At 39.5% G+C, this 21,980-nt stretch overlaps 1 protein-coding gene across 1 annotated transcript; it reads left to right on the forward strand.

Annotated features, from left to right (window-relative positions):
• The first annotated feature begins 385 nt into the window (after positions 1-385).
• On the forward strand, positions 386-21,552 carry htr1d (5-hydroxytryptamine (serotonin) receptor 1D, G protein-coupled). The gene is made up of 2 exons (XM_069152376.1): positions 386-1,012; positions 17,268-21,552. Exon 2 carries the CDS (start codon positions 18,219-18,221, stop codon positions 19,365-19,367), a length of 1,149 nt encoding a protein of 382 aa, XP_069008477.1. The 5' UTR covers positions 386-1,012; positions 17,268-18,218; the 3' UTR covers positions 19,368-21,552.
• The last annotated feature ends 428 nt before the right edge of the window (positions 21,553-21,980 follow it).

The raw sequence follows: 21,980 nt of genomic DNA on the forward strand, positions 1-21,980 counted from the left end.
GGCTTTTATAACATTATAACATTTTGATGAAACAAATGCATGCAACTACTCTCAAGTTGTTGGTGGGGATTCGCAGAGGCTGTGTACACATGAACAGTATGTGGGATTGAACCTGACTCTTAAATTAAGAAAAATTGCTTGCCTGTTAAAAAGTTATAATTGTCAATTAGACATGGAAAATGATCTGATTATTTTGCTGTGATAGTGTCTTGGACTGTAAGGGTTCTTTTCAAAAGGGGTCACTGCTCTCGATCTGGCTTGTAGGCTATGTATTACCAACAACGGGGCGGACTGTCTTAGAAATCCAGTCAACTACTGAGAAACATACGCCTGGTTGCAGCGGGTTAATTCACTCACAGTGTGTAGGATGTGCAGAGAGTGCGCTCTGCCATGCAGCCAGTCCCAACTAAACCTTTTTGAAACGCAGATTTGAATGCAACTTGTTGACGTCTCTCTAATCTCCCACGGAGCAGGGTGGATCGCATCAGCACCGAGCCCCCGTGTCTACCCCCGGAGGCTAATTGTTCCAGGAGTCAACCCACAACGAGCTGCGTCCTGGTGCATCAGACGGAGCTCCGCCGGCACAACACTTTTTTTTTTTTTTTTTTCTTTCACACTTTTTACACATTCTGGTGACTGAACTCTGGAAAAAAAAAAAACGGCGTTTTTGCAGTTACTGTCATGAGGTCTTTTCGACATCAAAATATCATCGTCAAGTCGCTCAAGTTTGCGGGACAACTGAGGATGAACGCTGCCAACAGGACCGAGTCCACTATGCTTACAAACAGACACGCACGCTCGACCTTTTAGATGGAATGTGAAACACTCTCAACATTTACAGCAGTCACATCTACCGAAGCTGGTACGCTTTGAATGTAACCAATCTGCACTCCGTTTGTTTGTACTGGACGTGCGTAAATGAAGAACGCAGCTGTAGGGATTCCCTGGTTGCTTTTGTGCTCGCTTTTATCAAAAAGAAGGAGAGAATATCACCAAACGAGAGAAAAATATGGTAAGTTTAATAATCTAATCTTTATTCAATCCTCTCCGCGGGTAGACGAGGGTTTGGTTACTATTACGCACGGATTTCAGGGCGCGGAGCAGATGATGTGGAGACAACAGTGGAGTATAAGGTTTTTGCAAAAGAAAGCTCACCTAAATATCACAGGTAAAAAATAGGTACCTAAAAATTATTATTATTTTAATAATTCATGCAGTTAGGATGCAACGTAGTGTGATAAGGTCACTTGTGATCATCACTGGAAGGACTATTTGGTGACACCGTTGGGGATGAAGATGTTACAAAGTACAGGGTATGAAAAGGTCAAAACCTACACAATTTATTCACAACATATGGGTGCCTATGTGGAAATATAAAGAGCTTTACATTGGTGTCAAAATGTGTGAGACATGGGGGGACACAAACATAAAACCTGCATGCAGCCCCAGTGTGTCAAAACGGATTTACAGACTGAGTAAACAGGAGAGTGGTGACCTCAAAGGGGGATATAACAATATTTACAGGTAAAAGTTACCCAGATTTTTTTTCTCATCAAGGTCACTGATTACATCTCAGTAAAACTTTACAGATCTGCCCTTTAGCTGTCCCTCTTATCTTAAACATCACTTAGTAGTTTCTGTTGGAATAATGGAGGTTACACAGGCTTTTTACAGCTGTTTAAACCTCTGGGTAAAGCTGTGGGGATACGCTGAGGGCTGAAGGTTATGAGTTAAGCTTGTTCATTTTCAAAATAAGGTATAAACTGTATGCCAGGGGTTTCAGACAGAAGGCAATATTTTACTGACGGTGATGCTGGTAATATACTGAAGGTGTCTACATCCAACACAGCACAGCTATGACATATGCAGCTGAATTAATTAAACAAATGTAGGGAAGGAGAGTGGAATGATACTGATTACCGTTCACCACCATGAGGCTGGTTCATATGTTTGGGGGAGACATTTACAAAACACATGGTAATTTTGTTTTGCATACTGTGGAAGAATGCAAATTATTAAGATTTCAATATGATCTCAAGAATTATGGAAAATGTATAATTCTTTAGCCCCTCTCTGTCTGATTTGAAGAAGAAATTGAAATATCTGGATAACAAGAGAAGACTCTTCTTTTGCCATTAGCTGGTGAGGAAGAGGTGAGCAGCCCAGGCATTAAGTCCATTTCAAGTTGTAAAAAAATAGACCTGTCCTCTGTGCTCTCAAGCTTTTCAGAAACCCACTCTGGGTTGTCTTCGCAGAGAGAGTGTTGCATTTGAGATTTAAGTAGCTCACTGATATGAGGAGCAAAATGAAAGAGAATCAACTCCACACTGCTCCGATGAAAAGTATTTTTTCAGCACACAATGTCCATCCATTAGGCTGGGAAAGACACACACATGCCCCCCCTCCTACACACACACACACACACACACACACACACACACACACACACACACAGGTGGAGTTTCCTCTCTCACTTTCACACTGACACCCTTTTCTCCCACATCCTTTCACACTTAATAGGGACTACACAAACACACTCAAAGATGTACACACACACATGCACGCACGCACACCAGCGCTCACGTGCACTTTAACTATCAGGGTGTGACTGAAGACAGAGAACTGAATCGACTATCTATTTAAAAAACAGAAACTCCTGTTTATATCCACACCATACTTAATGATAACACATAATTAAGAAAAAATGGAAGCAATGAATGTTGGTTTATAGTTTTGAAAATGTAATTTTCTTAAACAATGATCTTCTTCTCAGTTATCAGAGAGCATATCACAGAGGACTCATTTGTAGTGTAAAAATTCTGATTTAATAATTAATGTAGGAACAGGCAATTCATCCCTGATATTTTTCAAGGGTGCATCACATGGGCATTGAAGAACAGCTCTCTTGTAATATCTTACATGTAAGCTATTGGAAATAAAACAAATTAAAAGAAATATGTTGGTCTCTACTCCTCACTTGCCTGGAGTCTTTTTGTGCCTACAGACTATTGACCTAAAACAGAAATGGCCAATTTGACTTTATCATGAATATCTTGCACTTGTCTTAAGGGACCTATACAGGTCAGAGGGTTTTCTCTGCAGTATTACAATAGTACAGTATATAAATTTAGTCGTCACAGCAGTGACGGCTAAATTTCCCCACTAAGGATTAATAAAGTCTAAAGTCTAAGTGGACAATATATGCAATCAGGTGTGTAGTACTGGCCATCGGGATAACGAGACAATTCCCAGTGGGCCAGCTACATTGCTTTAGCAGTGCTGTCCGTCTCTTTATGTGCCTGCCATTTATTCACAGTGTGCATGACAGTGAGCTGTGTATACATGTTGTGAGACAAGGCTCTGGTCTAGAACAAAACATTTTTCCAAGTACACCTCTGTATGCAGCCAACTGGATTCTTGTACCAAAAATGTGTCCGCTTGAAAAATGTAAAAGTCAGCCAGGCAGCTTTTTTTTTTTTATACAGATCATAGAGCTAACAATAGCACCATCATTTCTCTAACTACAGCTGATAATATCAACAGTTGTCGTTTCAGCCGACAAATTCAGTGACCACTAACGACAAATGAGAAGTCTCCTTTTGTCTACCTCTGTTTGAAATCGACAACTCATTCTTTCAAAAATGCCGATGAATTTTGAGAGGTAAACACGCTGTTACTGTAAACTGTGTATTTGCTGTCCAAGAGTGGAAAGGTATAGCAACAGTTACTAAGGGAGACAAAGCATTGCCAACGGTCAATCTTGACTCATACAATAGAATTGAAGGTCAGTGTAGAAACACAAATAGCCTATTCCTTCATTGTAATTCACAGGCAGTACAATAGAGCAAAGTCTTAATGTTATTGCGTGTTTGCTTGTGTCTGGCACTGCATGGCAGGAAATGCATGCGACTCAAGACCTGGAGGTAATTGTCTTAACGGAGAGAAGACGACGTATTGAGCTATACAGCTTTGTTCCACAATTTTTACTATTTGTTACTTTTTAATTTAACGTGTCACTTTTTGGGGGGGATTCACCAAGATGTCAGACAGCAAAGGTACAAAAATAATTGAGAAAATTGAACAGTATCATCACTACATTATCTGTCTTGCAGTCAGCTGTTTACACTACTGCGCAGCAGATGAATTGGCTGAGTTGTGGCAACACGACAGAGCAGATGGTGGGGCAGTTTACCGTTCAGCTGTAAAACACTCCTTCCTGGGAACTTATCTGTGCCGCAACTCTTTGAAGATTCAGCGAGGGCTGTATTCGTGTGGTGATTGTTTCAGCACCAAAGAACCGTCCATACCCGACTAATGATCAGGAGATAGTGAAAGTGCCATTCGGAAGATGAGACGAGCGCTGACACCGTTCTCATTAACTGGCTCAACCGCTGACATGAGAGAGCGCTAACTACCGGCAGAAAAACTGGATTTCCTAAACTCGGTGAGAAACTATCAGTCGGTCAGCCTGGAAGCGGGTCTCAGTCGAGCAAAAATTTATAACCCAATGTGTTCATGTGCTACTGCTGTAACAACACACAAAGCAAACAGATGGGAAGCTGTAGCCACTGTCCTCCAGTGAAAGTAAGATCAAGTAAACGAGATAAACACGCAACACGGATCAAGGAAGTGTCACAGTGCCAGTAACATCATCCATGCGTTCCTGCAGCATTTCACTGAGCTGTATAATATTAGTGTTATTAAGCTTCATGGAAAATGTATCTAATGTGTAATGCACCTATTTGAACTAATGAGTTTAGTTGCGTCAGGACCTGTCTGAGTCGTGGTTGCATGTGACTGATCGAGTGATCACATTGGTCACATCACATCACTAGGTTGGCGGTAATTAATCAGCATTGACATGGTTTTTACATGCTGAGAAATAGTTTAAGGAAACAGACCGATCAGTCACAGCGAGGTGCTGATGTGTGAGGAGAAAATTGCACACAACACCAGGATGAAGTCAGTTTGATAATCTCCAGCAGGCTAGCGAGAGTCTTCATCACGCTGATGTTTCAACTTCAATCAGTTCAATAGCTGTGATTAGAACGGGAGCCTTTTTTTCTTTTGGAAGCTCTGTGATTGCAGATCTCAGGCAAAAAAAAAAATCAAACTCCTACAGTAAGTTGCTTACTTTCTCCTATTTATAATTATCCAAACCCCAAATCCAATATTAATCTTGTTTTATGGTGAATTTGTATTGAATGTTTAAAGCTACTGCACAGTATTTTTTTAGATATGTTGTACAAATAAACATCTCATTTCTAAATGAGTTCATATAAATCACTGTATTTCACAACATGCAGAATTTGTTTCATCCAGTGTCTGGTGAGACATTCATGCGCTGGCCGGATGAATGCAAACTGGGCATGCTTTATAGGCAGAGGATGCACACCAGAGACGCCATAGAGCCAGCTTTCGGTTTTGCCCTCTGATGACTTGAATGGAGATGAAATATTTCAATCATGTGGGTTTCCAAATACTATTGGAGCAAAATGATCAAATTCTGATGACCATTCTGGGGGGTTGTGAACCTTTCTATGTCATATTACCACTATTCATCCACAATGTATCCACCGTTTTACAGACGCAACTATGGCAATGGAGTAGGCTGTGATGGAGTCTATGACATAAGCACATTTCGATGGAGTTTTTGTAATTACTATTACAAGGGGGAGAAAAAAAGTTCTGCACCGTAAATTTAAGTTATCAATTTCTGTTTCAAAATAAGAAGTTCACTTGAGGATTATCCATTTGCAAATGCGAATGTGTACACAAATGCACACATTATGTTCTACGCAGACCAGTTCATCCATCTCAGTCTGCCAGTAAATCAAGACATGCTTCGCTTCTTTCATCAAATCGTCATGTCAGTTTTTCTGCTGCTGAGTTTCCGCTTTACACTGGAATTAAAACAATCCAGACAACTGGGAGTGTATCAGTGGTAATCCCATTGGATTTACAGGCAGGATTATTCACAAGGGATTGGACTCAGTGTGAAAAGCTGTTTTTCACTCACCAAATGGCATGCCTCTGTCAGTCTCTCCTCTGTTTTTTTCATCATTGTTTCAGCAAAGGGGTCGATGCACCACATTGTACCGTCTCAGCTAATCGTGTTTTGTTCTTATTCAGATTTTAACCTGAGACCAAAGGCTTGTCTGTTTTCAGTCATCTTCTTGCACTTCCTCAATTCACACTCTTTTCTGCTATTCTCTTTCCTCTCTCTCATTTTATTCCCTTTCCTCTCCTTATCTGTTGGTCTCACTTTATTTTTTAATTGCTGTATCCCTCCACCTCTGACTAATCTGCAGTCAGGCTAGCCACATAATTACAGTTGAATCCTGAGATTGGGCCCTCCAGATGAAAGTTGTAATTATAGATCATGACAATTTGTCACTTACCATGAAAGTGACAGCAGGGGTCATGTCTGAATCCATATGAGCCTGTGCTCCTCTCTCACAGCAGCAGCTTCTCAGACCATTAGTGGTCAATGTTTCAAGATTGACTACTTGTTGAAAGATGCCTGTTTCCATTACGAGGAGGCAGTTGAGGGAGGTAGCTGTGTTGCATTACCCGCGAGTCTGTAATATGTTCACTGACAGCCCAGCCTGTAAGGACAATGTCAGAGGAGTGGAAAATACCACAAGAAAGAAAAACGCAGGGGGTTAAATTTTATAACTCATAATGCAAATCAATCTGTTGTGCAGAATTTGTCTCTTTGTCCAAGCCATAATATAGGACCTATAGTATGAGTAGGGGCAAAAAAAAAAAAGCATATTAGCATTAGCATTGTTAGCATTTTTTCACTAGTTTTCAGGTTGCAATTACTTACAAAAAAGCAGAGTTATATTTTAAAATGGTCAAAGGCACTATTTAAGGTCAGGACAAGAAACAAATGTTTGTGTGGTCCAGTAGTCCAGTAGCCAGACATTCATTTGACTTAATTCCTTAATGATACCGAGATTAATATTCTATTCAGCATAACATTGTCATTGTGTCTTGTCAGTTCAGTTAGTTGTTTTTTTTTTTTTATTTTTATATTAGCTGCTTCAGAGTGTTTATGCAGGTTATGTTAAATTGCTCCCTTTATTTTTGTCAAAGTGCTCTGATGATATTGTTTACAGGTGAACTGTTGTTATTTTGTGAATGTTTTGGACCGGTAATGCCACCATACAAAGTTGTTTGTTAATTTCACTGACCTTAAAAACTGTGATTCAAAATTTTCTTTACTCTTTGGTCTCCTTTTTGTGAATGAAAATTTCCCATAAACAGTGCAGAACATCTAAATTTAACCGACATAAAGCTGTGAAATCCCATTCATTTACACCTCCTCCTGAACAAGTGGCTCTCATTAGGCTAAAACCAGCTATTTACAATAAATGTGCATATTTAATTAATTTAATAATGTTGGTGACTTGGTGACCCCTTATGATTAAAAATGCAAAACTATTCTTGCATGAGGCCCAGTTAGTGCACTATTATATATCAAGAGAGCTCAGAAATAGGTGCCGTGTTTGAGCGTTAGAATAATGCAGGTTTATAATGTAAAATAAATCAGTGACGATGAACTTAAATTCAAAGTACTTCCAATTGTATGCTCTCATCCCGTCATTATGATGTTTTTGTTTTTTTAAATACGGTGTTTAAATGTGTGTGCCTGTGTTTAAAGCTGTAGGTTGAAAGGTCACAGGTGAAGGTTGGCATTTGATACAGATCTGAGCTTAGCCAACATCAGTGGAGATGGTTATGATCTTTTGTATATAACAGTGAGGTTTCTAGGACTGTGCATCTTTTCTTGAGTTCCATTTTCGACCACACACTGAACACAGAGTTGGTAGCTCCTCTTTGAAATGTTTACAGCAGCCAATTGTGTTAATTGACAGCCCCATCGTTCTGTCAGAAACTTGATTCGAATTTTGTTCAACACTTCTTTCAAATTCAAGACGTCAGAGTTTCTGTTCTTTTACAAATAGGCGTACACACATTTCCTCTGGGGAAAATGTGCTACATTGATCCATCCAGCTTAATTGACAATAAAAATCCATACACCAACTCCATGGAGGTTACAGCTGTTTGTTTTGTACTCAACAACTAACCACTACTGTTCCTCTGCCGCAATATACAAAACTGGTTAAAGATACAAGTAATGTCAGATAGCAGTTTCTTCGTATGGCACATTTTAAACACAAGACCGTTTCAAAGTGCTTCACATAAGGCATAGAAATTTCATGAGAAAACATTGAAAATTCAAACAAAGAGGAAAATAAAAAGATAATGGTGTAATGAGGAATATAGTTTCAATCTAGTTACAGAGTACATCATTTGATAAAAAAACACAAAAGTGTGTGTCTATCTATGTATTTATCTGTCATGCACTAGTACTTTAAGCTCTTTTCAAAACGATAATTGATCAGTGCATCTTTAATGGCGTCTTCAAACTGGCATGTCTGTGAACATGAGTATTGAGTATTGCTGCTTTTTAACAAGCTTTCTGAATTAATTTAAGCCCTGTTTTCTAACGTCAGTAAATGCTGTCTTATCGTTTAACTCAAAACCCCGCCGGTTTGTGCATTGGGCACAAGCCGTACAGTGAGTTGGAAACATCTTCTGCACTATCCGCTGCACGAGCTGCCCCGAGATCTAATCAGCCCACAGTGAACGTCTCTGTTGAGACCACTCCACACCGGATCTGCTCCTGCTGTAGCTGCAGCCTCAGCTCATCCTCCTCACAACATGCACAGCGCTGCAGGGCTCAGTTTTTGATCCAATTTAAGCGTACTTGCTAACCCTCGGCGATCCGAATCTCAACGTTTTATTTTACTGCCACGTTCATGATTGCTAAAGACCTGTCTCTGTATTATCTGAAGTGTGGGCATTAGATGTCATTAAAGTCATTCGTTTTGGCACTTAAAAGGAAGAAAGAGTCTGATCAAAAGATGATCTTGGTTGCAGAAGACTGAGACTCCTTAAGAAAACAAATCAACCTTCCTCCGACAAAACTGATCCGGCAGTCTTTCCTGGACATAGTTTACAACACATTTAAACTGGCTTTAGTATTCACCAGTGGCGGTTGCCTCTTATTCCCTGTCTTCATTATTATTTATTTCCACATCATGTGTTCCATAGAATATGTCTCACTGTACGACATGCGTTCAAAAACTTTAGCATGTAAGCTTGAGCTTTTTGATTTTGCCTTGTATTTATAAGCAGTTTGTGCATTCTTATTTTCAGTGATGGGCTATCTATATTGTTCTCACTCTTTGTATCATCAGTTTCTGTCAATATGTAAAAATGAATCCTCTGGGAAGCTTTCCTTTTGTCCTCTTCAGTGCTCTTTACTAGTGCTCTTGTCAAACATCCGCTGTTGTCTCCTGTAAGGATCACTGTTTCACAACCTCTAGTGAATCACTGCTCCTTCACTTTTATGACTCACACACACACACTCAAACATGAAAGATGAAGATAAAAGTACTCCTGTTTGACATCATCTGCTGATATGAATTCCTCCTGCAGTTATTTCTCACATAAACACACATCAAATTTAGATTTACGAATATTACTCCTCAGTGCCCCCCTTCCAAAGCTTGTTCTTTTTTTTGTGTGTGTTTGTTTGGCAAAATTTGGTTGGCTGTTGGCATCTTATAAGTTTATGTAATTTTAGCAACAAACAAAGGTTATCATTATTTGTTTTCATCCCTGCAAGATACTTCCGACTCTATGTGGTTTTGGTTTCTGTTAGAGATGGCCCCTTTTGTGAACTTTAAATGAGGCTCAATGACTTTCTACCTGACTAGCCCACAGAAACTGATTGAGAGAGAGCATGAGTGGGCAAACTTGTTTTATGTAATGTTTTGTAATTATGCGTTTTAGCAGAGATTCATGATTCTCAACCTCACTCTTAACTCTGTGTTGTAGCATGAAGCTTGTATTTGACATATTTGAAATTTTAATACTATTCTATTCTAATAGTTAACACATTACATGTAATAAAACGCCGTAGTTACCTAACTAACTGCCTCTGCTCAGAATAGTTTTTCATTGTCAGTGGCAGAGTATGTCATTCCTGTCCTGGATTCAAACGGCATCCATGTGCATTTGGGTTTTGCAGGAAACTAGACAAAATTTGGAAGACAAAGGGCTAGAAAATGAACATATTGGATGGAATTGGTTTTCACAGGATTAAGAATTCAGTCAATATAACATATGTTAGTAAAAAAAAGCTTAAGCCTTGGGTAGAAATCCACCCAAGGCAAGGTTTTGTTGTGAGTGTAACCCACCAATAATGTAAAAGTAACACTCACACGGGGTCAAAACAAACCATGGTTGTGCACAAAATGGCGAAAACAGGAGGAAACATCCGCTTTTGTATTTTTGACAGAGTGGCTGCTCAGAGTGTGTTTCAAATAATTGAATCATTTTGAACTGAACCCTTGGATGTATTATGAACACACATATTCACATACTACTCCACCACCAGATTCCACTAAATCCTTCACACAGCTAGTTTAGTGTGTAAGATTAGATGGTCCTCTTTAGATACTTAAATAGACATGGTTTGCTTAGGCTAGGCAAAGCCTGCGAGTGTTGGTGAAGCCAACAGTGAGGGAAAGAAAATTTACAGACATTAGTTAGCGTCTGAAACAACGACCCCAATTTTATCTTTTGATTTGCTAATACATAGTTAGCATAGTTTATCATCTCCCCAGATTGAAACCAGATTTTATTTGTACTGTCTGGTTTTCTCCATCTCCTCGCACACACACACACATTTACACACAGCTGTAAAAGATCATCTCGGCATCAGCGCACCTCGGGCCCACTCTCAATGAAGGGCCTCTCAGGTGTCCTAGATTTGCAGTGGACCTGTTCCACTTTCAAAGGGCCATGTGTATACAGTGAAGAGTGTAGAGTGGTGAAACATTACATTGTGGGAAGGTTGTCTATGCAGTAGTAGTCTTTGATGTGCTAGAAGAGTTTATTTTGGGCAGAGATGAGGAGAAGAAAAGATGTCAGAGTCTTTTGTTTAATCCTGTTTTAACATGCTGTTAAGTAACCTGGTAAAATGAGTAATTTAGGGGACTTTCATTAACAGAAAAAAAACATAATTTTCCTTCTAAGAGGCTAAACTGTCCTGACTTCTTCAATTTGTTCCCTTCCTATCGGCTTACAGAAGAGCTGAGATTATCCTTCTCAGCCTCCATAATGAGTCCTAAGGTTTGAAGAGAACATGATCACTGTACCACTGGCTAACTGCACTCCCTTTCACACTGTGCAATACATTTTCTAGAACTGGAATCGTTCACCATAAATCAACACACACAAACCTGTGAAGCCCCTCCAGTGCCAGTTCCTTTGAGAATTAACAGTTTGGTATTTCACATTTGTGTTTGTGCTTTCATTTCTCTCTCTCTCTGTGTGTGTGTGTGTGTGTGTGTGTGTGTGTGTGTGTGTGTGTGTGTGTGTGTGTGCGTGCGTGCGTGCGTGCGTGCGTGCGTGCGTGCGTGCGTGCGTGTGTGTAGGTGGGTGGGTGGCTGGAAGGTGGTGAAGATGGGGCATGTATGTGTGTTTGTACATGCCAATGCTTCTGCACACGTGCAGCCTACGCAGCTTGACAAAAACACCTACTCTGCATGCTCTCAGGAACCTGCAAACATCAGAAATATGATAAACCCTCGAGAAATAATGCAATTTCAGTTGCTATTTTCCTGAATTGCAGCACAACATGCCAGCAGTTTGCTATTCATACATGCCAGCCATTCATTAAATGTGCTTCCATTATTGTGCACAGCCATAATGTTATTGCTGTAGGTGAATTAGATTTTATAGCTGGGATGCCCATTTACCAATTGTCTGTTTTGATTGTTTTCACTTTAACCTTTTGGTCCTACTTTGGCATCGAGCAGTTCTGACGTCCCGTTGACTGTTCAAACGTTGCTACTACTCTATATTTTATAGTTTAATTTTCTCACAGACAATGAAGCCCAGATAGCTATAATTCAGTATTTGAATGGCACTTAGCACAGTGCATTGTAAAATGTACTTCAGTTGCTAAATCAAACAGCAGCATCCTGGATTTCCACTGTAATGAGAATCAAAATGAGCCGGAGGCATTGGCAGCGCACACCCGGCTAGGAGACAGTTAAAAGGCAGTTCATCTGTTTGCATTTAATGAACAAAGATAACTGTTTGAAGCCAAGGACAAAGGTTTGGTTTCAGAAATGGCTGCAGGGAGCATAACATATATATTTCCTGATTTATATACATTTAAATTAATTGAGCAAATGTGCTTTCCATAATAATAGTAGTATAACATGAACATGGATGTAAAACTGTTGTTTATACACTAACCCTACTGCAAAGACAACTGTACTATACTATATTATCTTTGATGAACTGATGTTCAGTTCAGACATCGAGCATTTAATAGAGCCTGGCTGATCTTGGACTTTTCGGGCCAATACTGATATCAGTAAAGAGATTATAATATTGAAATATGAACCAAATTGTAATTATTAAACACTGCTGGTGCAGGATATTTGACAGTTTAACAATCAACTTCCTAGCGCAAAATGACATCAGTGCATGACATGACATGACAGGGAATGCAATAATTATAAATAACAAATATAGCAACTTCTATTTGCCCGAGCATCTTTATTTGCATTATGTTCTTTAAAAAATATTTTGCATCGTACATATATATACAACATATTCTTCAATACCAAGATAGCTGGTAATCAGTAATACATTGACCACCCAATAAATACAAGAAAAATATAGATCTAATAGTTTTTCTAACCTGAAAAACTAATTTTAAAATATTCTTTTAGCCCCAAGGAGTGTCTGCAAGTATTCCTGCATACAGCCCCACCAACTTCAGTACTCACACAACAAGCTATCACTCAGTCATGCTTCTTGTTTTGAGGTCGCAGCAGGCTACTAATCACAGCTGAGTCCAACAAGCATATCAACATGTTAATCAACTCGGTTCATCTCTAATCTGGATTGTGGTGACGGGAGAATAAGAGGATGATTTTCAGAGAGACTTAAGTATGATAATGAACCTGCAACAAATTTGAGCTGCAACTCAAAAGATACCCTGACTACTGCGCTCCACATTCATCCTTTCACAGCATCATCAAACCTCAACCTCTGTCTCCGTTGATGTAAACTACCATCCACTGCCCCCATGCGCACAAAGCACATCCATGCTCACCTACCCTTTAGTGCACGTTTGAGTGAACACCAGACATTGGCTGACAGCGGAGGTAGGGATTGTTCTACCTCCTCTGACCTAAATCAATTAGTCTATCTCCACTGGGGCCATGCAGTGTTTGCAGACCTGCTAGGTTCGGAGGGTATTTCTGTTTCACCCAGAAGAGCAAACAGGCTGCCACACAAGCTGCAGCATCTGCTTGGATTTGGCCCAAAACTGAAAGGAATGAATTGGATTTGCAGTGAATGGCAAGGGCTGCTATGAGGCGGTCTGGGCAGGGATGTGATCTTGTGTCTACTCTTCCAGTAAACTAAACATTGTTTTTGCATGTTTCTGTGATGATTTTGCTTTGTTGTAGTAACTTCCTTTATTTTAGGATGATAAATAAACACCTTAGAGGCCTGGGCCATGACTCCCTTTATTAGATCTTCAATTTCAAATCCAGATGTAGACATAATATATTTCACACAAACAGTTTGCAGCCCATTTTAGGAAAGGCCTGTTCTCTCATCCATTCATTATAAACCTCATTAACTCATTGTGCTGTAAACCAGACCCTTAATAAGCCTTGTCCATGACTTGTTTGATGTGTAAACAGATAACGTGTTCAGTCATCTATCAAACATTCTACTGCACGTGTGTGTGTGTGTGTGTGTGTGTGTGTGTGTGTGTGTGTGTGTGTGTGTGTGTGTGTGTGTGTGTGGCAAATGATATGCAACAGAAACATATTAAAGTATGGCAGCTTGCAACAGGGACGAGTGAATGAATAACTCAGTCCTATCCACAACAATCTTCTTGCCAGGTCTCTACAGTATGTGGTGCATTTAATATTACACCAGGAAGACTGAGCGTTATTACCACTCAGTGTTCTCATCAGTCTCTTCTCTACTGATGCAATGAAGTGTGAGTGGAAAGTAGTCATGCTGTGTCAGCTGTGTGATGCTACAGCCATCAGCAATTACATCTATCGCTGATACATCTACACATGTTTTGTTAGTGATATTTTATGCGTACAAGAATATCAGCAATAACGTAACTTGTGCGTCATAGATGACATGGCTGCACTTGCATAGAAGTCCAATAAGTTGAAAACAAGCTTGTCTCTCTATTGGATCAGGCCACTGTTGTTGCTGTTCATTGTGTTAATGTGTACTTGCTGTGAAGTGCCACCACTGAATGGTGATGACATGTGATACGTGCATGTGCAGCAAAGTTGATGTGACCATTTTAACGATTCGATCTGACCATTTTAACAGTGGTTGCATAGTGATGGATCGGATATGAATCAGATCTTACACCATAAATGCAAATGGCCCAGATCTGATGAGGAAAAAAAAATCTGATTTGGTCTGTTCACATATCTGTAAAAAGCTCTGATTTAAGTCAGTTATAGGCAAAATTCTGAATGTATTTTGTAGCCTAAAGATCAAAATAATGTGGCCTTCAATTAATTACGATTCTTTTTTCAATGTGCTTCTCAAAAACTTTTCTGATTTTTTTCTGTAAGTTAAGTTTGATCAAGGCAGAAAATCAAAAAGATTCAGAACACTTAACTCTGATTACTCAATTCAATGTCTTTGGTTGCAAAACGTATGCAGAGCCCAGGTGTTACTTGAATTATATTGAATGATGTTGCAGTGAAGATCAGTAGGGCTCAATTTAACCACAGTTTGTGTGTTTGAGTCTGTTTTGATGTTGAGGAGGGTATGATCAGTACTCTGTGCCCTTTTCTTTGCTGATGAACAAGTATGTACAGGAGGGCAGCTTGTAGTCGACTACCCTCGGCCATTTGAATGTCATGGTGCGCTCTTTCAGCAGGACAAAGCAGGGACAAAGCATATGCTTTTATACCGTATGATGCAAGGCAGCTTTGTATTAATAATTTCTACAATTAAAGGTTAACGTTTTATGTTCTGTTGGTTTTCATTAACAAAGTATAAATGTGTCACATCTATCCCAGGGCTACATTTGTCCCTGCTGAACAGGTCGGGGGAAAAAAAATTGACATTACTCTTAGTCCAGCAGTTCATAGGATAACTACAGCATATTATCCTTTTAAGTGCTCTATGTTAACAGGTATGAGACTCCACTTTAAAGCAAACAGTTTGTTTCCCTCTAAGGGTTGTTTGGAGATATGGTGGCTGTTGTCCTGCTACAGCTTTTGTTGAAATTTTGTTAGATTGGCACCATCAAACATGTGCTGTTGAACTGGACTCTAATTGGATATGTTGACCCTGGGCGACTGATAATTGTGCAGGAATTAAGAAAATATTATGAACTGTTTCGGTTTTTGCAAAAGCAGGAAGACCGAAGAACAGATTAGAGCCAGTGCAACTAAACTTTAGCTGTCCAGATTGTTCCTGAGAACAATGCTAGCTGAGGAAGCTCCAGGAAGCCTATATTGGGTTGTTGGTCCACTGCTTTGGTCCAGTCCATAATATCTCATCAAATATTAAATGGATTGCCATGGAATTTGGTACAGTCATTCATGGTCCTTAGAGGATGAATCCTGCTGTCTTTGTCTTTGGCTATCCCCTGCATTTTTCTCTAACGCCACAATGAGGTTAAGATTTGTGATTTTATTGAAATGTCTTAATAAAAATTGGATGGATTGGTTTGGTATTTTGTCAGGACATTTTCATGTTCCCCTTAACAAATCTGATGTCCTGTATGTTAGTATCACCTCAAAACAACACTGTGTCAGAACAGCTTCGTAAACCTGCTGGGATGGTTGTAGACTTTTACACTGAGTATAAGCTGTAAACATTTATTTTGTGTGTTTTCAAATTACTGCACTAAGGTCACACGACTGTTTTCATCTACTATTTAATATTCCTATTTGCACAGTAATCACCATCAAGAGCCCAGCTGCCAATCAACCCCTCAGTTAATAGGTGATTTGCCAAGTTGCATCAGGAACAAACATACACTCGGAAATCAGTGTTGACACTTATAATGTGCTGGATGTGAAGAATGTGTTACATGTGAAAAGGCAAACAGTTATAATTACTGTGGCAGCTTTGTTAATATTCTATCACTTCATAAATGTGAGACAAAAGAAATAGTCCTTTCAATAAAATTAACGATTAAAATCAAAGGAATTTCTCTCCCTAATCCATTCCTGTTTTAATTTTATAAAATTAACTTATGCAAACTTAAATCAAGATTTTTCAGGGGATGTGTGACTTTTTCCACAATGATTTGACAAAAAATGTCATCTTAATATCACTCATATTGTAAGTGGTCAGTATTCATGATTGCTCATCCATAATAAATTAAAGCAAACCTAAAATATAGATGGAAAGCAGGAAGAGGGGATGTTTTATGTGGTGATTAACAGTAATTTGAAGTGGCCATCCCCTCTGGGACATATTTCCACATTTCAGTTTCTATCTCTTTCTCTCTGTTCTTGAAAGTGGCTAGTCATCCTTTGATAATGTTCTGTTTTTTACCTGAAGGCAACATGATCAGTTTCTTGTTGTACCACTGTGCTCCAATTTACAATCAATACCACATTCACAATATTGCAAATAGAAAAGGAAACACTTCATTGAGTATTAACAGATTCTATTGAGTAAAATATTCATTTGTGCCACAATTGTTAGCCCGACAATGATTGGTATTGTTTGCTTTCATGTTTGGAACTGAAATTAAAGACTTAGGCAAAGAGCTTGTGTTGCAAATAGTTTCATGTAATTCAATAAGCAAAGCCAACTGGTTGTTGTTATTTAACTTTGCTATTGTATTTTATGTTTGCTTCTCTTAGAGATGTCAATGCAATCTTATACCGAATACCATAAATCAGCAAGTGTGTGGGTGTTAAGTCTTAATACATTAATGTATTAAGTCATAATGCTCCTTTTACAGATCAAGGTTGAGTTGACAGTTTGTTCAGGTGCATCTATTGCACCTAATGTGTAGGTGAGGTCATGTGGGTGGTTTGTATATTTGATTGTGATTTCATGTCTACAATATGTGGGAGGGGCTGATGGTAAAATGAATGACTATAACCTATTTTCTGTCCTTTTTTTCTCTCATTTGTCTCATGCAGGATGAAAACGCCTCAGAGGAAGCTGGATGAAAGTCTGACTAAACCTTATCATCTGTATGGGCACTACAACTCAATGTTTATCAGAGAGGCATTGCTGTGAAGAAGAGCTGCTAATACACAGGAATGTAATGCTGGGAACCTAAAGAAAATATTCTCTCATAATGGGATTTCAGCAAACTTGTACATAATTGCTAAAAGCCCCATGGATATTTAACGATTATCTATGCGCAGACTTTATAACTAGACTCGTCCCTTGCCTGATTTTGATGTTCATCATGTAATTGTAGTGTTTTGGCTTCTCCACATCATCAGAAACACCAGGCACAGCCACATCTCAGTAAAAAAAAAAAAAAGACAATAAGCAGACCTTTGTATCTGTTGTTATCATCTTCCTACATGCAGCTCCAAGCTTAGCTTTATTGAAAAGGAGGAGCCCATTAAAGCATTTGATAGATTGGGAAGCTTGGTCTGAAGGTGTGGCTGCTGGCTGGCTGCTGGTTGGAGATGAGATAAGAGCGTTGGGAAGAAAGAAAAGACGTGCCTGTCTGACAGGAGCCGAATACAAATTAGGATTTGGCTTTTCTGCAGCCACGTCGGTGAAACGAATCAATATTGGAGAAGTGAAATGGACAAATTAGTCTGTGATTGAAGCCAACACATGATTGGGATCATTAGTTGTGAGATGAAATGAGGGAATTAGGTGTTTGCTAAAGGTTGATATGAAATTATTTCTCACCAATAAGGATGGAAAATAAAGGAAAACGTCTTGGTTTCTGAAAGAACGATAAAAGACAAGCATCTGCATTTGTTGCAGCCAAAACCAACAGTGCCCACCACAATACAGCCTTGTTCGAAAACCATGCCTCAACTGATCCACGTACAGTTTTAGGCTGGGGCGATGAAGATGGTCTAAACCTTACAGAAAAGAGGGTTTAAAGGAGCAGAGGCGAGATGGAGTTGGATAACAGCTCAGTGGACTACTTCACCAGTAACTTTACAGAAATTCCCGACACCACTACAGCTCCGCCTTGGAGTGAGACCACACTCCTCAGCTTCCAGGTCTCCCTGTACGTGGTCTTAGCCATCGTTACACTGGCTACTATGCTTTCAAATGCTTTTGTCATTGCCACCATCTTTCTGACCAGGAAGCTCCACACACCTGCTAACTTCCTGATTGGCTCTCTCGCCGTCACAGACCTGCTGGTGTCTATCTTAGTCATGCCAATTAGCATCGTCTACACTGTCAGCAAGACCTGGTCGCTGGGGCAGATTGTTTGTGACATCTGGCTGTCGTCTGACATCACGTTCTGCACAGCCTCCATCTTGCACCTGTGTGTGATCGCGTTGGACCGCTACTGGGCCATCACAGACGCGCTGGAGTATTCAAAACGCCGCACCATGCGCCGGGCGGCGATCATGGTTGGGGTGGTGTGGGTGATCTCGATATCAATTTCCTTGCCTCCGCTTTTCTGGCGGCAGGCCAAAGCCCACGAGGAGCTGACAGAATGTTTGGTGAACACAGATCAGATCTCTTACACCCTATACTCCACCTTTGGCGCTTTCTACGTTCCCACAGTGCTTCTCGTCATCCTCTACGGACGGATTTATGTTGCTGCCCGCTCCCGCATTTTCAAGACGCCATCGTCGTCTGGGAAGCGTTTCACCACAGCGCAGCTCATCCAGACCTCCGCAGGCTCCTCTCTGTGTTCTCTTAATTCAGCCTCCCATCAGGAAGCACACCTACACTCTGGAGGCGGTGGGGGAGAAGGGGGAGGATCGCCTCTGTTCATGAACAGTGTGAAAGTGAAGCTGGCAGACAGCGTGCTGGAACGGAAACGTCTGTGTGCAGCCCGGGAGAGGAAAGCGACCAAGACACTGGGCATCATCCTGGGCGCCTTCATTGTCTGTTGGCTCCCGTTCTTTGTCGGCACACTCGTCATGGTCATATGCAAAGACTGCTGGTTTGATCCAGTGCTCTTTGATATATTTACGTGGCTGGGATACCTGAACTCTCTGATCAATCCTGTCATCTACACCGTATTCAATGATGAGTTCAAGCAAGCTTTCCAAAAACTCATTAAATTCAGACGCTTCACCTGAAAAACCTGCACTGGAATAAAACTGGCATCTCCAGGAAATAAGGAAATGAAAAGGACAAAGAAAAACAAGTTTATGGACGATAATGATAGTCGAACTACTGTACTTTATAATGTCTCATCTTATAAACACATGCTAAATGTGATATTTTCTTTTTACATCAAACAGATCCGAGCCATAGATCTTTAGATTCCAAGAGTATATCCATCATATAGACGTATGCATGCATTCTGAAAAAGACAAAATCTTCTCCCCCGAGAATTGTGGGACTTCAATCTTCAAAAGACAAATAAAGGGGGGTTTGAAGTGTATTTCATGTCACAGGGACATTGCTGTTATTTCTCGGACTAAAGCAAAGATTCTCAACAAACAAGGACAAGTGCAACTGTGTGGAAAGAGTAAACTCAGAGTGACTGGATGTAATCCAGCAGAAAGGAAAAGCCATGAAATATATGTTGTCTTAATCTCTGTCATATTGTATGCTGCTGCTCCCATATAATGTTTCTGTGGTACAGTAAAGTACTTAGAAAGATGACAAACTCTAAAGCCTCAGTACACTGTCTCCACATATACAATTGTACGTGTGTGTGTGTGTGTGTGTGTGTGTGTGTGTGTGTGTGTGTGTGTGTGTGTGTGTGTAAAGGAACTATTGTCAAGTGTATGACATTTTCAAGTTATTTTCCAGTGACGCAAGTCTCGTCATTATGGAGACTGAAATGGAAATAACATTTCCACTCTGAATAATAAGTGACACACAATGCCACAGCAACGCATTATTCCTTCTTACTAGAATCCTTACAAAATAATAATCTACTCAAGCAAAAGGAATACAGCAAATGATCAATGAGTCCTGGATACTGAAGATAATAATTAAGTGTTTTCTTAATATTTATTTTACCTTCATGTGTCTTACGCAGATTCTATGTACTTGCAGTAAAATGGTTAACATAAAAAGGTTATTGATAGCTCATGGCTTATAATATATTAAATGGGCCATATATCATTGTGGATATATTGTGATAACTGTGAATGTGTTTTTAAATTACGTTTTTTTTATATGTAACAGGAAAAAGGAAATGCCATCAATATGAACAATATGGTTAAAAAAATAAATAAATAAATAAATAAAAAAAATCAGAATTCACCAGTGAGGGAATAAAAACATTTGACAAAATATGTTTTTGGGAGAAAATCAATCAAAGCAAAAAAAAATTTAAAACTAACCGAATTACGTTATCAAAGTAATAATAAAAGGCCTTATTGTTGGTAAGTGGGGAAATATGTAACTTTATATGCTAAAGCTAGATTTTGTCTTTTATCTGATTTATTTTTTACAGGCCTGATTTTCATCATTGATTTGCATTCTTAACACTTTTCTTTAATGCATTACGTTAATCTGCAAAATGAACAAAAAAGGAGTCAGACACTGGAGGCTGGGTAACCTTCTCATGTTTGTGTTTTCAGGAAGGAACACAGTTGTGGTCAGAGTTCAGTCTCTGCCAGTTGCAGTAAAGACAGTATGCTGTGGGCATCAGTTCAGTGGACTGGTGACGAGCAACTTGCATGACTTGTGTGACCTTGATATGTATTTGATGGTTGTGTTTCTCTGTTCAGTCAAATAGGATGTGTAAAATGATGAAAACGGCAAAGATACTACATTATAAAATGCCCAGTGTTTGGCACATATTCAGATAGGCGCAGCTCTGTTTGTACCAGTGACTCGCTCCACAGGTGCACCAGACTAGAGTCTACCATCTCTACCTCTAAAACAACAACACAGGGCGACCTTATTGGCCTTCATGTGTCTCTGCCATCAATTTTTCATGTCCGTCTCTCAGAGTGCCAGCTGCATGAACACATCTTTGTGGTACCATAACCATAACCTCTTTATTTGTTTACACTTCCTAAGAGTACTGCGGTTGAATTTTCAGCCCATCGTACTGCCGAGTATGACTCTCTTACAAACTGAATAAGACATTACCATTACAGCGGACAAATGCATTTTTAATAAGTTGATTTTATTTTTTACGGTAAAGCAAAGCCATTTCCATAATGGTGTAATAAGAACGTAATTTTTTTAAGCTGCAACAACAGACTGTTTTCCAATCAACAGCAGAAACAAGCTATAGAGACGACACTGACATGCAGTATTATAACCTCTCAGTCTGATGCCAAAAGGTACAGCAGGCACAGCAAAAGAATACACATAAATAGTTATATGATGATTTCATACTTTTTTCGCTTCAGTCATTAAAGGAAAAAAAAAAATAATTTTTTGGGGTTAGAGTCATCGCTCAGTTGAACACTGACTGCTAATTAGAGCAGAAGTAAGACGGGGAACAAAATGCATTCATGTTTTGCTTTTAACATACCAGCTAAGCTTTAAATTAATGATCAACTCTTATGGAAGCTAATGGCTAATGTAACCTTCACAGTGTCAAATTAATTACATGGTGAATATACCACACTCTGGGAAGAGAGGCCACATTAACCCTGTAACAAAACAAATGTTCTCGCCGTACTTATAAATGGGGCACACTTAACAGTGTTAGACATATAAACCTATTTATTCAGGTTACTGCATTAAACATACTGCAATTACTCGACTATGTATTG

Source organism: Embiotoca jacksoni, unplaced genomic scaffold, assembly GCF_022577435.1.
Source record: "Embiotoca jacksoni isolate LCO1_2020_lvr unplaced genomic scaffold, fEmbJac1.0.p SCAF_18, whole genome shotgun sequence".
NCBI classification, from domain to species: Eukaryota; Metazoa; Chordata; class Actinopteri; family Embiotocidae; genus Embiotoca; species Embiotoca jacksoni.